The sequence below is a fragment of the Nyctibius grandis genome, chromosome 31, assembly GCF_013368605.1.
Source record: "Nyctibius grandis isolate bNycGra1 chromosome 31, bNycGra1.pri, whole genome shotgun sequence".
NCBI classification, from domain to species: Eukaryota; Metazoa; Chordata; class Aves; order Nyctibiiformes; family Nyctibiidae; genus Nyctibius; species Nyctibius grandis.
Window position 1 is genome coordinate 1768791 of NC_090688.1, and position 13023 is coordinate 1781813.

At 58.3% G+C, this 13023-nt stretch overlaps 1 protein-coding gene across 1 annotated transcript; it reads right to left on the reverse strand.

The window, feature by feature from the left end:
* Nucleotides 1–4261: 4261 nt before the first annotated feature.
* On the reverse strand, nt 4262–6079 carry LINGO3 (leucine rich repeat and Ig domain containing 3). Its single transcript, XM_068420817.1, has one exon. It carries the CDS (start codon nt 6077–6079, stop codon nt 4262–4264), a length of 1818 nt encoding a protein of 605 aa, XP_068276918.1.
* Nucleotides 6080–13023: the final 6944 nt, after the last annotated feature.

The following is a 13023-nucleotide window of genomic DNA, read 5'->3' on the forward strand; positions in this document are numbered from 1 at the left end:
CCTCTCTGGCAGTGTTCAAGGCCAGGTTGGATGGGGCTTGGAGCAACCTGGTCTGGTGGAAGGTGTCCCTGCCCGTGGCAGGGGGTTGGAACTGGATGGGCTTTAAGGTCCCTCTGAACCCAAACCACTCTGTGATTCTATATTCTCCCTTTTCTTTCCCTCCCTCTTTCTCTCTCTTTCCTCCCCTCCCTCTTTCTCTCCCTTTTTTTTCCTCAGCACTTTACAGGTGCCAAGAAAGCACGAAGCGACACGACTCAGCTGCTGAAGAAAAAACAATCCCCTCATTGGTGTCTGTCCCGTCTAGGATAGTCACTCTTCTAACACTCTAAACCCCCAAATGTTTTAATATCTCCTCCCTTCTATTCAGTCTTTGAACTAATTAGCAAATAACTAATAGCGCTCATTAGCAATTGCCGTGGGCGGGTGGGTGAGCCGGTTTGGGGCTTGGCGGGTGCCCGTGAACCTGAAGCGGCCACCAGCGAGGAGACCACCTGCCTCGGTGGTTTCCTCACCGTGTATTTTGCAACCTGTATTTCCCAGCCAACACCGAGCAAGCCGGTAGGTTTGTGGCTGGCGGCCGGTGGCGCTTGCCAAGGGCCGTTTCTGCGGTGCTGAGGCCATATGCTAGAGCTGATAAAAACCTACGTGTTGGGGCTGAGTCATGTTTGAATCCGGCACCGGCTCGGGGAGGATGTGCAAGACTTTGGGAGATGATAACTCGCGTTGGTACCCGCGCGGTCCTTCCCACGCTGCTGCCTGCTTTGCTGCCGGGGCTTGCTCATCCCTGGGCTGCAGCCTGGCCCTGCCCAGCAGCCAGGCTTGGCTTTGTGTCGCTGCCTCAACACATCATCTGGGGCTGTAATGCCATAATAATAAAGAATATAAATGGAGCATTTAAAATTCAGCAGGATCCTGGGCTTATTGATGGTGTTCAGCAACGGGGTCAGTGTATGTCCCTCGTCCCAGTAAGTCATTTATATTAATGACTGTACAACAAACTGTTTTAAGCAACAGTAAATCTATTAGAAGCATCAATATTTTTCCTTAATGAGTAATGTTACCTTCAAGATATACCAGAGATCGTTAAGAATAAAATTACGGAATTAATGCAATGAATGTGACCCTACCAAACTAGAGAGAGGCGGCACGAACGGGGCAGGGAGGTCCAACACGGAGCTGTTGGAGCGAGTCCAGAGGAGGCCACGAAGATGCTCAGAGGGCTGGAGCCCCTCTGCTCTGGAGACAGGCTGAGAGAGCTGGGGCTGTTCAGCCTGGAGAAGAGAAGGCTCCGGGGAGACCTTCTAGCGCCTTCCAGTGCCTGAAGGGGCTACAGGAAAGCAGGAGAGGGACTTTTTACAAGGGCATGTAGTGATGGGACGAGGGGGACGGTTTTAAACTGAAAGAGGGGAGATTGCGATGAGATATGAGGAAGAAATTCTTTGCTTTGAGGGTGGTGAGACCCTGGCCCAGGTGGCCCAGAGCAGCTGTGGCTGCCTCCTCCCTGGCAGTGTTCAAGGCCAGGTTGGATGTGGCTTGGAGCAACCTGGTCTGGTGGAAGGTGTCCCTGCCCGTGGCAGGGGGGTGGAACTGGATGGTCTGTAAGGTCCCTTTCAACCCAGACTAGTCTGTGATTCTATGAATTGCCTTTTGCAGAAGTGTTAGCTGCAAATTTCCTGATACCTCTTATTGTAACAAAGGAGACAACGCCAAGTTTAAAGCAACCCCAGGCTTTAAATTTTTTTGTGATTTTTATATTGCTCAGCCCTGCAGGACTAGTAAGGACCTGAACCGCACCCCCCCAACCCCAATTTCCCTGCAAGCCAGCGGTGAGGTGCTGCCTTTGCACCCTTCAGCATAAGGGCATCCTTATAAACACTCTATTAATAATTAATAATAGATTAATAGCAGTGGCTGTTTGTTAACACATGTGCATTAATCATTTATTAGTTATTAACATGGATTTTAGTACCCTCTCAAAGTTGGTTTAGCATTGTTTATTGAGGGTTTCGAGGGGCTGGTGGTGGCGATGACCAGCTGATGGGCTGCAAACCCCAGCAGAACTCGGGGGGATGAACCCTGGGACGCCCTTAGGCTCTCACCAGGCTGGAGCAGGTCTGGAGAGCACCATGGCACGAATCCTGCACGTGGTGCAAGCGGCTCCAACCACCTTTTCCAGGTCCTACCCAGCTCCATGCTCGCACTCAGCCCTGCTCAGGGCTTTCTCTGCTGATTCTGGCTTTTCTTATTTGAGGCACATGAAGAAGAAAAGGGGGAAAAAACCAAATGAGCCACAGAAGTCCCTTTTTTTTTTTTCTTTTTCTCCCGCAAATACATTCCACATGCTCGTTATATATAAAACTGTGCCAGGGCTGCACTGCCCAAACCTCCCGGCTGCAAGGGTCCATGTCTGACCCCTCCCCACCCCTCTGGTAAAAAATCCCCAGACACCGAACAAGGGCGCATGGGTGAGGCCGGTGGGACCCCGGTACGACACGGCATGCACGGCTCGGGGAGTGAGGGGGGGCACCGGGCATGCGGAGGGGCCACAGGCAACGGCCGGACCCAGGGCAGGGGATGGATGGGGAGAGCTGGGCAGCCCCGCCCGACATCGGGGGCCGGATCCTGACAGTGACCAGCTGCAGCACAGGGAGCACCTTGGGGAGGAGCTGGGTGCTGAGCCCACTGCTTCCTGCACCCCTCTCCCACCCCCCCAGGGCTCAGGCCAGGGCTGAGGGCACCCAACACCCATGGGTGCAGAGGATGGGGTGCAGGGGACGACCCGAGCAGCCGCTCTCACTTGTGCCCCACGCAGCGAAGCTCATGGGGGGGGGGGTCACAGACCCGACCCCTCCGGAGCTCCTGCCTCCGGTGCAGCCCCGAAGACCTGGGGATGTCCTGGGGGGACGTGCCCGCAGGAATGGGGACAGAGGTGGGACCTGCACACGGTGGGAGGAGGAGGAGGAAGCAATGCGCTCCCCAGCTTGTCCAGGTCCCATCCAGGCTCTTCCCTTCCAGCTGTGCCAGCTCTGCTCCTTCTCCCACCCAAAAACCTCCGCCCTGAGCCGAAGCCAGCAGTGCCCCAGGCAGGGCTGCGAGGGGAAGTCAGGGACCATCCCCACGGCAGCGGGAGCAGGGCCTGGGGACACGGACCCGTGGTCCTCAGCGCTGGAGGGTGCAGGATCCGGGCGGACGCGATGGAGGTGCCAGCCGGGACCTTCTCCCCGTGTTTGCTTTGCCGTCGGCTCCCGAGCCGCTTGTCCCAAGCCTTTCTCTCCTTTCCTGGGCTGTGTGGCCTCCCTGCGCAGGACCAGCCAGCTCCTGCTCTCCTGCAGACTTCAACTTTGCAACCTCCCCCAAAAAAATGGACCCAAAAGTGCCTTTTGCACCCGTATGATTCCCAACGCCCCCACCCCTTCACCCCCGCAGTGAGTGAACGCAAAGCCGGGGCCTTGCTTCACCCCTGGGGCTGCTCCTCCTGATTTTAATGACCTTGGCCTCATTTTGCCTTTTTTTCCCCTTTTTTTGTCTCGCTGATACCTCCTCAGAGCCTGGCCTTGGGTGGGTTATTATTGCTTGTGCAGGAGTGTCCTCGGGCACCCGCGTTTTGACCTGCTGCTTCTTAAATCCGATGGGAAGCTCTCAAGGCACGGCCGTGCCCTGGGGGGCTCTGGCTTTGCTGAGGGGCTAGAGGAGCCCCCCGACTCGGCACAGCCTCCTCCTGCACCCCAGTCCCGCATCACCCCGGAAGACTTTTCTCTTGGAAATTCATTAAAAAAAAAAAAAATCATTGGCCCAAAAAAAAATAAACCAACCCTGACAACAAGAAAAGAGAAGAAACATAAACACCCACCAGGAAAGTTTTCTGGAGAGTCTCTTTAAAAAAAAAAAGGGAAAGGAGGGAAAAAAAGGAAGCAGTTTTTTTTCCCCAGGCCCAAACGCTGCTGATCTCTTGGCTAGAGAAATGCATAGTTGGTAGCAAAAATGTTGGCTACGTGGGGAGCGCCTGGAGCCGGGCCGTCCCCTGAGCCATTGCGCCCTGGGGGCTCGCCACGGGGCCGGGATCATCGCTTCCCAACCCCAAAAGTCCACGCGGTGCCGATCCCGCTGGCCTCCGGCATGTCTCCGGCCGTATCCCAGCACAGCGAGGTCCCACCGCCAGCCCTGGGACGTCACCGCTGCTCCCACATCATCCCTCCCCAGCCCCATACGGCCACAGCCGTGCCTCGGGCTGGGCAGAAGACAACAGTTCTCTGGGAGAGGCTCAGATCATCTTCATGTTGAACTTCCTGGCCCCTCCTTGGCCGGTGGTGGTGGTGGGACCATCCACCTTACGGAAGGAGTATTCCACCGAGAAGTTGTTCTTGTGTTGCCCCCGGCCCCGGCTCCAGACGAAGAGGAGGAGGAAGCAGAAGAGCACCACGCCCAGGAAGGTGATGCAGCCCATGGCCGTGGAGACCAGGATGGTCTTGAGGTCCAACGTAAACTTCAAGAAGACTTGCGTGTCGTTGTGGGAGGTGTCGTTGAACTCGTTGAGGTACAAAGTCCGGTTCGCGTAGCGGGAGCCGTCGGCCGGCCGCCCCTTGACCGTCAGGGTGGCGAAGTAGGTGTCGTTGCCCCCCGCGTTGCTGGCGATGCAGATGTAGGTGCCGCTGTCCTGTACCTGGGCGAAGCGGATCTCCAGGGTGCCCCCGGGCAGCACGGTCGCCCGCCCTGTGCTGCGGGTGGTGATCATACGGTGCTGGGGGGACACCCAGGCGATGGAGGGGTCCGGCTCCCCGTCTGCCCGGCAAAGGAAGGACACGGACTGCCCTTCCCGAGCTGTCACGTGCTGCAGCTTCCGATCCTTTATCTTGGGCTTCTGGCAGGTGAAGTATTCGAAGAGCACAGAGTCCGGGAAGTCACGCAGGGCGTTGCCCTGGATTTCGGGTGGCGAGGAGCACATGGGTTGCTGCCCGTCGAAGTTGAGCGTCTTCCGTCGCTGCAGGATCCAGAGGAGGCGGCAGTCGCAGGCCAGAGGGTTCCTGTCCACCCGCAGCGTCTCCAGCGTGTTGACGGAGTGGAAGGTGCTCTCCTCCAGCGTGGAGAGAAAGTTGCTGGAGAGGTTGAGCAGCCGGATTTGTCTCAGGCCGGAGAAAGCCTGTGGCTCCACAGACACCAAGAGAGCACCCACGATGTGGAGCTCCTGGAGCCGGATGAGGTCTTTGAAGGAGCCCTTCAGCACAGTGCTAATGGGGTTGTAGGACAGGTTCAGGTACCGGAGATACACCAGGTTCCTCAAGGCAGCGGCGGGCACGGCTGTGATGTTGGTGTAGGTGATGGAGAGCGAGGTGAGGTTCAGGCCCTGGAAGCTGGTGGGGGAGATGTCTTCCAGCAGTGGCCAGTTGTCGATCTCCAGCTGCAGGAGGTTGTAGAGCTTCTTGAAGTTTTGGTCCTCCAGCGCGGAGATGCTGAGGTGCCGGAGCCGCAGCACCTCCAGGTTCTGGAGGTAGGAGAGCGACTCGGCCGAGATGGAGGTCAGGTTGCACTTCTCGATGGTCAGCTGCTCCAGGCCGAGCAGCCCCGAGAAGGCCCGTTGAGAGATGTACACCAAGTCGTTATCACCCACCTCCAGGCTCTTCAAGTTTCGCAGGTCCTGGAACATGTAGTCCAGCAGAATGACGAGTTTGTTCTCGCTGATGTCCAGGAGGGTGAGGTTGGTCAGCTTGGTGAAGACCCCTGGGGGAATGAGCTTGAGCTGGTTCCCCCGCAGCCGCAAGGTCTGCAGGTTGAACAGGTTGCTGAAGGCACCCGGCTCCACATTGGAGATGATGTTCTCACTGAAATCCAGCTCCTCCAGCAGCGGGTACGGGGAGAGGTCCCCCGGGTTCAGGCAGCGGATGCGGTTCTTGTTGAGCTCCAGGATCTTGGTCTCGGTGGGGATGCCCTCGGGGATGGAGGTGAGCCGCTTGCGGTGACACACCACCGACTTGATCTGCGGGGCACACTCGCAGCGGGCAGGGCAGGCTGCTACCCGCGGGGGGCTCAGGAGGACCAGGTGGAGGACCAGGACCGGGAGCCACCATGTCATTGTGTAGAGCATGGTCTTATGGGCTCACTACCATTCTCCCATACGCCTGGAAGGGAGAGAGAGAGAGATGTGGAGTCAGAGGTTGATGCTGCACGCACAGGTGTAGGGGACCGTGAGTGCGAGCGCCCCGGGATAATGGGGGACACAGACCCCCCACCCCGGGCAGCGTAGGAGCAAAGAGATGCGGCCAGAGGCCTTGCAAACTTGTGACACAAGCGGGATGCCACATCCCCTCTGCTCCCTGTGCAGCTGCTGTGAGGTCTTGTCTGGCACCACAAATCCTTCCGAGGTCCCGCAGGATGGGGGATGCTCGGTGCCACACGTAGGGACTGGGCCACCCATCCCTGTCTCCAGCATCGGAGCGGAGATTAAGGCGGTCGCGGGCACAACCTTTGCAGACGAGGGATTAACACCGACCTCGCCGTGGGGATTAGCACTTCGCCGCCGCTTTCCCTTTTCTCTGCTCCCCCTTCCCCGCTCCCTGTCCCCTTCGGTGCCCCAAATCCGCCACCACGCCTGGAAATGCACCTCCTAGCATCAGCGCGGGCTCATCAGCTGCCTTGCCCTAACGAAGCACTGTCATTAACCTAATTAAGTGGCAGAGCTGCTCGGTCGGGGTGTTATGGGGTGTTTCTGGGCCTGGCAAGGGAATGCAGGTAATTTGGAGGGGGTACGGAGAGCAGAGCCAACCCCTCCAGCCTCCCCAGCGGAGGTGGAATGAGCGGGGCAGGTCTCAGCCCCACGCTGGGGGCGAAAGACCCAAAGAGAAAATATCCCAAACAGGCTGATGGATGTGCCAAAGAGGTTCAACATCTCCTGGGGTTGGGTCCTCACCCCCCCGTCCCCGAAGCAGCACCTGGGCAGAGCATCAGCCCCAGCGCCGCGGCAGGGGGTCGGGGGGGCTTCTGACCCTCTCTGTGCCCGTGTCGTGGGGAAGGATGCGATCTCCGTGGCTAATTGCCGGCCCTGATCCTATTATCCAAGTTGAGCAATTCTCTGGCAATTGCTCGGTGCACTTTAGGATTATCTTCCACAGACATTTTTTTTTCATACCTGTCTTCATTTTGCCACATTTCCCTTTTTTCAAACCGAGAGGGAAGCGTTATCGCTTTGCACCCAGCCGCAGGGAGGGGATTAACAGCCGAGCGGGACGCAGCAGCGGTGCCTTTCCTTGCTGGGGTCAGTGTGGTGGGACCGGAGACCCTGCTGCTGCTCCTGCCACTCATCCCAGCCCCTTCTGCCCCCCCCGCTCTCTCCAGCACTGCTCAGGCTTCGCCCATTGCACCTGACCCCCCTCATTGTCCCAACCCCAGTGTCCAGCGACCGGAGGTCCCCAAATGCCACCTGGGTACTACAGCGGGGACGTAGCTGGAGCTGCTTGGCAGCTCAGAGCTGCTCACAGCCGTGCCAAGAGCCATTTTGCCATCGGCTCTGCCTGGCTGGTGGCCTCGGGAACCCGAGCTGGCTCTAGAGTGAGGGGGGGGGGATGGCTTTTCTTGGTCTCCCCGCTTCAGAAGGCTCCGCTCCTGCTCTGCCGCGGGGCTGGATGGGAAGGATGTGCCCAGGCACGACCTGCAGGAAAAAACCTCCCGATTTCTTGTGACTCTTATTTTATTTAGTGTCTCTACGCTAAGTAAGTCCACGCAGGCACCGCTGCCAGGCTAACGGTGTCCCACGCTCGGCCGTATCCTGTGCCTGCTGTCACCTCCCCGCCCAGGGACTGGGGGGGTCTCGCCCCTTCCCCTGCCCTGCCCATGGCCGCTGTGCCGGAGGCAGCCCACGGGCACGTCACCGCGTTCATTATGGATGAGCCCGGGGTAACCGTACTCCACTTTTGGTTACTACTTCGGCCACCTGATCCTCTAAGCAAAGGTACGAACCTGCTGGCGTTGTTTTACGCGGCAGCTGGGGAGCGGGACCCGCAGCCTCGGGCTCTCCTGCCCCCTCCGCAGCCAGAGCAGAGCATCGGCTGCCCCACAGCCCCCACCCATGGGTGCCCCGGGGGAGCCGGGCACAGCCCCGACACCCTCAGCAAACCCCACAGGGGGGGATTAACGGGTGCTGGATGAGCCCCCTCCCAGCAAACCCCACAGGGGATTAACGGGTGCTGGATGAGCCCCTCCCAGCAAACTCAGGCAGATCCATCTCTGGAGCAAGGAGCTGAGGCTGGCTCTGCCCCTGTGGGTCTCTGCCAGCCCCAGGACATCCCACAGAAGTCACCCCAGCTGTGGACACCCCGTGTCCCCTGCAGTGACAACCAGGGTCCTGCGGTCCCCGTCCAGTCTGGGCAGAGCCGAGCTGAGCCGAGTAGCACCGTTTATTAATAGCTCATTACTCTGACAGCGCGGTGTTCTCCAGGGCTCGCCTGGTCCCCGGGGAGCGAGGCCAATTACGACTCCAGTTGAAGGCCTAGATAGAGGCTCTTCTTCGCATTTAATTTATTTTTAAAAATAACACGCCTGCCGCATGCAGGGCTGGGGAAGGGAGCCAGGAAAGCCCGAGGCTGAGGGGCTGCGGCACGGCGCGGGGAAGCAGAGCAGACCACCTTCTGGCCACTCCGGAGCCCCCGGGAGCAGCTCCCTCCCTCCCCACCAGGACGTGTGGCCACCAAGCCCCGTTTGTCCCAGCCACCGGCAGCACGGTGCTCCCCAGCAGGCAGAGAGCAGAGTGCGGAGGAACCGGGGCTCTCCGACCACCCGGCTCTGGGATGCTCGGCCGACGACCAACCCTGCTTCCAGGTGACTTTTCGCTCCCTCACACCATCATTTCTTAGAGAACAGGAGGGGACAAGGTCCCTTCCACTCCCTTCGAATGGCTCTTGCTTCGGTAGCACATGCTCGGCCCAGTCAGCTCCTCCGAGAGCAACTGCTCCTCAGCTGCCCATTTCTCCCTTTTTCTGAATAAAGACCAAAAAATAAGCCAAGGTTGATGTTTCCAGGTTCCCCTGCTTTGACATCGTGCAAGTACAAATACTTCAGTCAAAGCGACGTCTTGTTTTATTCTTCCATTGACTTGCAGGATGGAAAATGGTCCTGCTGAGACCTTCTTCTCCAAGAACCCCACCACTGCTGCTTGAGGCCAAGCCCATCTTACCCCTCCTTCATGGGCTCTTCCTGGGGAGGCCAGGAGCCTCTGCTCGGGATACAGAATCACAGAGTCCCAGCATGGTTGGGGTTGGAAGGGACCTCTGGGGATCATCCAGCCCAACCCCTGCCCAAGCAGGGTCACCCGAGCACGTTGCACAGGGTCGAGTCCAGGCGGGTTTGAATAGACTCCCCACCCTCCCTGGGCAGCGTGTCCCAGGGCTCTGGCACCCTCACAGTAAAGAAGTTTTTCCTCATTTTCAGACGGAACTTCCCGCATTTCAGTTTGTGTCCGTTGCCCCTTGTCCTGTCGCTGGGCACCACTGAGAAGAGTCTGGCCCCATCCCCTTGGCACCCACCCCTGAGGTATTTGTGAGCATTGATAAGATCCCCCCTCAGTCTGCTCTTCTCCAGCTGAACAGCCCCAGCTCCCTCAGCCTCTCCTCGCAGCAGAGATGCTCCAGCCCTCTGACCATCTCCGTACCCCTCTGCTGGACTCTCTCCAGTAGCTCCTTGTCTTTCTTGAACTGGAGGGCCCAGAACTGCACACAGTTACTCCAGGTGTGGCCTCACCAGGGCAGTGCAGAGGGGGAGGAGAACCTCCCTCGACCTGCTGCCCACACTCTTCCTCACGCACCCCAGGACACCATTGGCCTTCCTGGCCCCAAGGGCACCTTGTTGGCTCATGGGGAACTTGGTGTCCCCCAGAACTCTCAGGTCCGTCTCTGCAGAGCTGCTTTCCAGCAGGTCACCCCCAGCCTGTCCTGGTGCCTGGGGTTATTCCTCCCATGCTGCTATGGGATGCTGCTCCACCTTTCCAGGGGATACAGGGGACCCCAGGGCAGGATGGAGACCCCCAGGTAGGGAGGGAGCAAATGGGGTGGAAAGCGATGCTGGGACTCCCCCGCATTTTGGAGAGGCTCATCCTTAAAACACTGATGAGGGGATAATATCAGCACCCCGACGCACAGGTGACAGGGAGGTGGCAGCGCCAGCGACTCGTGCCAGTGCCAGCACGTCCCAAACTTGGCATGAGACAGAAGACAGCTCCTACAAACCCCAACGGCAGCCAAATGCTGCTGGCAACACCCCGAGCGATGCCTGCTCGCTGCTGCCTGTCTGAGAGCCGGCAGCCAGCCCTGCTCCGGCAGCGCCGCATCCCAGCCATGTGCCCCCAGCCGCCCTCGCTCCCAGGCTGCTGTTCCCCCCCAGCCCGTGCCAGGCTCCGTGCCAGCCCCTCCGCAGAGCAGGCAGCACCGACCACGGCTCTGCCATGCAGACAGGGACCGCGCCAGCATCCTCGCGGACACCACTGCCCCGCTCAGCCCCTCTGCGCTGGGGCTTGGGCTGGATTTGGGTGGCAGCCGGAGCGGCCGAGCATCCCCTGCCAAAGCGGAGCGAGATTTCCCCTGGCTCATTACAGCTTGCCAGGACTGCTCAGAGCTCCGTGCGCTCCCCGGTCCCGAGGTACCAACTAGACGAGATCTCAATGCCCAGGAATGGGGATATGGCTGCATCAAGCTGGCTCGATGGCTCGTCTGGGACCCGAACCACCCGGAGCTGCTGTCATGGGCTCGGAGCGGAGGACGGGTGCCCTGAATGTGGGTGCGGGTGCCAGGCTGAGCCCTGGCCTCAAGCTCTACCCTGGGGCTGGGAGCCTTGGCCCAGGTCTTAGGGGAAGCCCAGAGCCAAAGTCACCATGGGCCAGAGCTCTTCAAGACCAGAAAAGGAGCCCAGATCCCCAGTCCTGTGCCAAAGCCCATCCAGACGTGCCGCAAAACCCCAAACTCTCAATTATGCTGTGCAAAAACTAGGAAAAATGAACCCTGTATGGTTTTTGGGCTGCAAAGGGAGAAAAACAGGGTCCCTGGGAATTCTGCTTCGTGCTCAGCTCTCGCTGGTGATGCCACTGGCATTGACCTGCAGCACCCACAGGCTGATGTGTGCCCTTAAGGGGGACTTTCAGGCATTTTTCAGAGCTGGCAGAGCAAACTTCCATGCCTGAACGTGAAGTCAGGGATTGGAACCATGTTTTTCCAGCCACTGCTGCAGGTGGCTTTGCTCACAGCAGAGCAGAGTTACTGGGGACATTTTCTGGGGGCACTGAAATGAGGACCTGTGCTGCTCAGAGTCTCGGAGGTTTCTCGTGCCACCACCTAAAAATAAACCTGTGGCTCCTGTGTTTTATCCATTGCCTCCAGTCTGCAAACCCAGGAGGTTTGTGGCCACGCTGAGCTTGGAAAAGCCCCAGAAAAGACAGGGAGGGGCGTGGGGAGGATGGAGGTGATGCTGAAGGGGCATCCCCAGGACCTTTCCTGGCTCCAGGGGTGACACCAGCAGGTTTCTCCCTCTGATCAGGGCAGCAGAAACAACTCTGCTTATGCTGGGGAGTGGAGGAGATTAAATCAGAGCTGAGGCATAAACTAAGAGGCAGAAAACACGGAGGGTCAGAGGAGGCCAGTGATGGCCCCGTGCCTTGCTCTGACGAGGCTCTAGTGATCAGGAAATTAGCAAACCAGGCATGAGAATAATCCAGCTGAAACAGGGAGAGGAGGAGCGAGCTGGGGGTAGGAAGGAAGAAAATCAATCACCAGACCTAATGGAGAATTATCTAGCAAATAGTTACTCCTAATCCCATCGGAGTCTGGCTGGGAAACAAATTCTCCTGGCTTTTCTGGGTCAGTTCGTTTCCCAGCAGAGCCAGGCTGGGGCAGGCAGGAGGGCAGAGCTGGAGCACAGAACCGAGCGGCTGGGTGGGCGGCCGGGCAGCCCCAGCGGCAGAAGGGCACCCGGCAGGCTCCGTACGGTGGGTTCCCCCACATCGTGGTGGCTCATGCCTGCAGGATCTGGTGGCCAGGGGTCCCCGGGGCATCGGGCGGCCGAGAGACTGCACCCAAAAGCCATGGCAGAGCCCAGCAGCTGGGCTGGGACCCACGGCCACCGTGCTCCCGATAGCCACCCTTGTGTCCGTCACCCTTGTGTCCCTCTCGAGGCTGCTCAAACAGAAGCAGATTTTTTCCTGACTACTCACAGAAATGGGGAAAGAAAGTGCAAAAGGAGAGATGTCTGGGTGAGGAGACAGGCTCCTGCCAGGTCACTGCAGGAAATGTCCCGAAGCGTGGCTTAAAGGGACTGCTTGAAAAATGGGAAAACTTTCTAAAGAAGGGAGTTATTTTGGTGACCGGCAGCTGCTGCATCTCACGCATCTCCCCCCGCTCAACACCCGCAGGTCTCGGGGCCAGCTGAGACGATGCCGGAGCAGCAAGACTGCGTGAGCTCTTCACGGAGGCAGTCTTCCCACCCTGTGATCCTATCCTGAGTCCTAGCCCGGTCCTCAACAGCTGTGACCACAGGACTCTGCTTTCCTCCCACATGGAAACTCCCAGCCCTCACAAATGCTGCGAAAACCCAGAAAAGAGGATTCCCTAATGAGCTAAGATGCCAAGGAGACAAGTCAAAAGAAGCCACTGCTTATTTTTAGAGACAACCTTATGATTCTTGAGCACGTGGCCCAGGCAATACTGCGCAGGCAGCCACAGATTGGCCACAATCTGCTTTTCTTCTTGATAGACATCATGTCTGAATCTCTTATCTCCACAAGATGCTCCCAGGAGAGAAGACATTTAGATACGACCACAACGTACAACATTTCTAAAAGGTCACTGCGTGTACTAGGCAACGAGGCGCAGAAGCCACACACCAGCAACAGGGGCTTTGGGGAGGTATTTAATATTCCACAAGCATCTTTATTTCTCTACCAAGGTGAAGAACTCCTCTAAAACGAGGAAAGGGGGAGCAGGACAAGTGAGTGCTACACTCTTATGTCAACCCAAGCAGTTGGACCAAACCACCAGTAGATCTGAATCTCAACTG

Excerpts from the sequence above, each read along its gene's own strand:
- LINGO3 (XM_068420817.1), bottom strand. The coding sequence starts at position 6,079 with ATGCTCTACACAATGACATGGTGGCTCCCGGTCCTGGTCCTCCACCTG.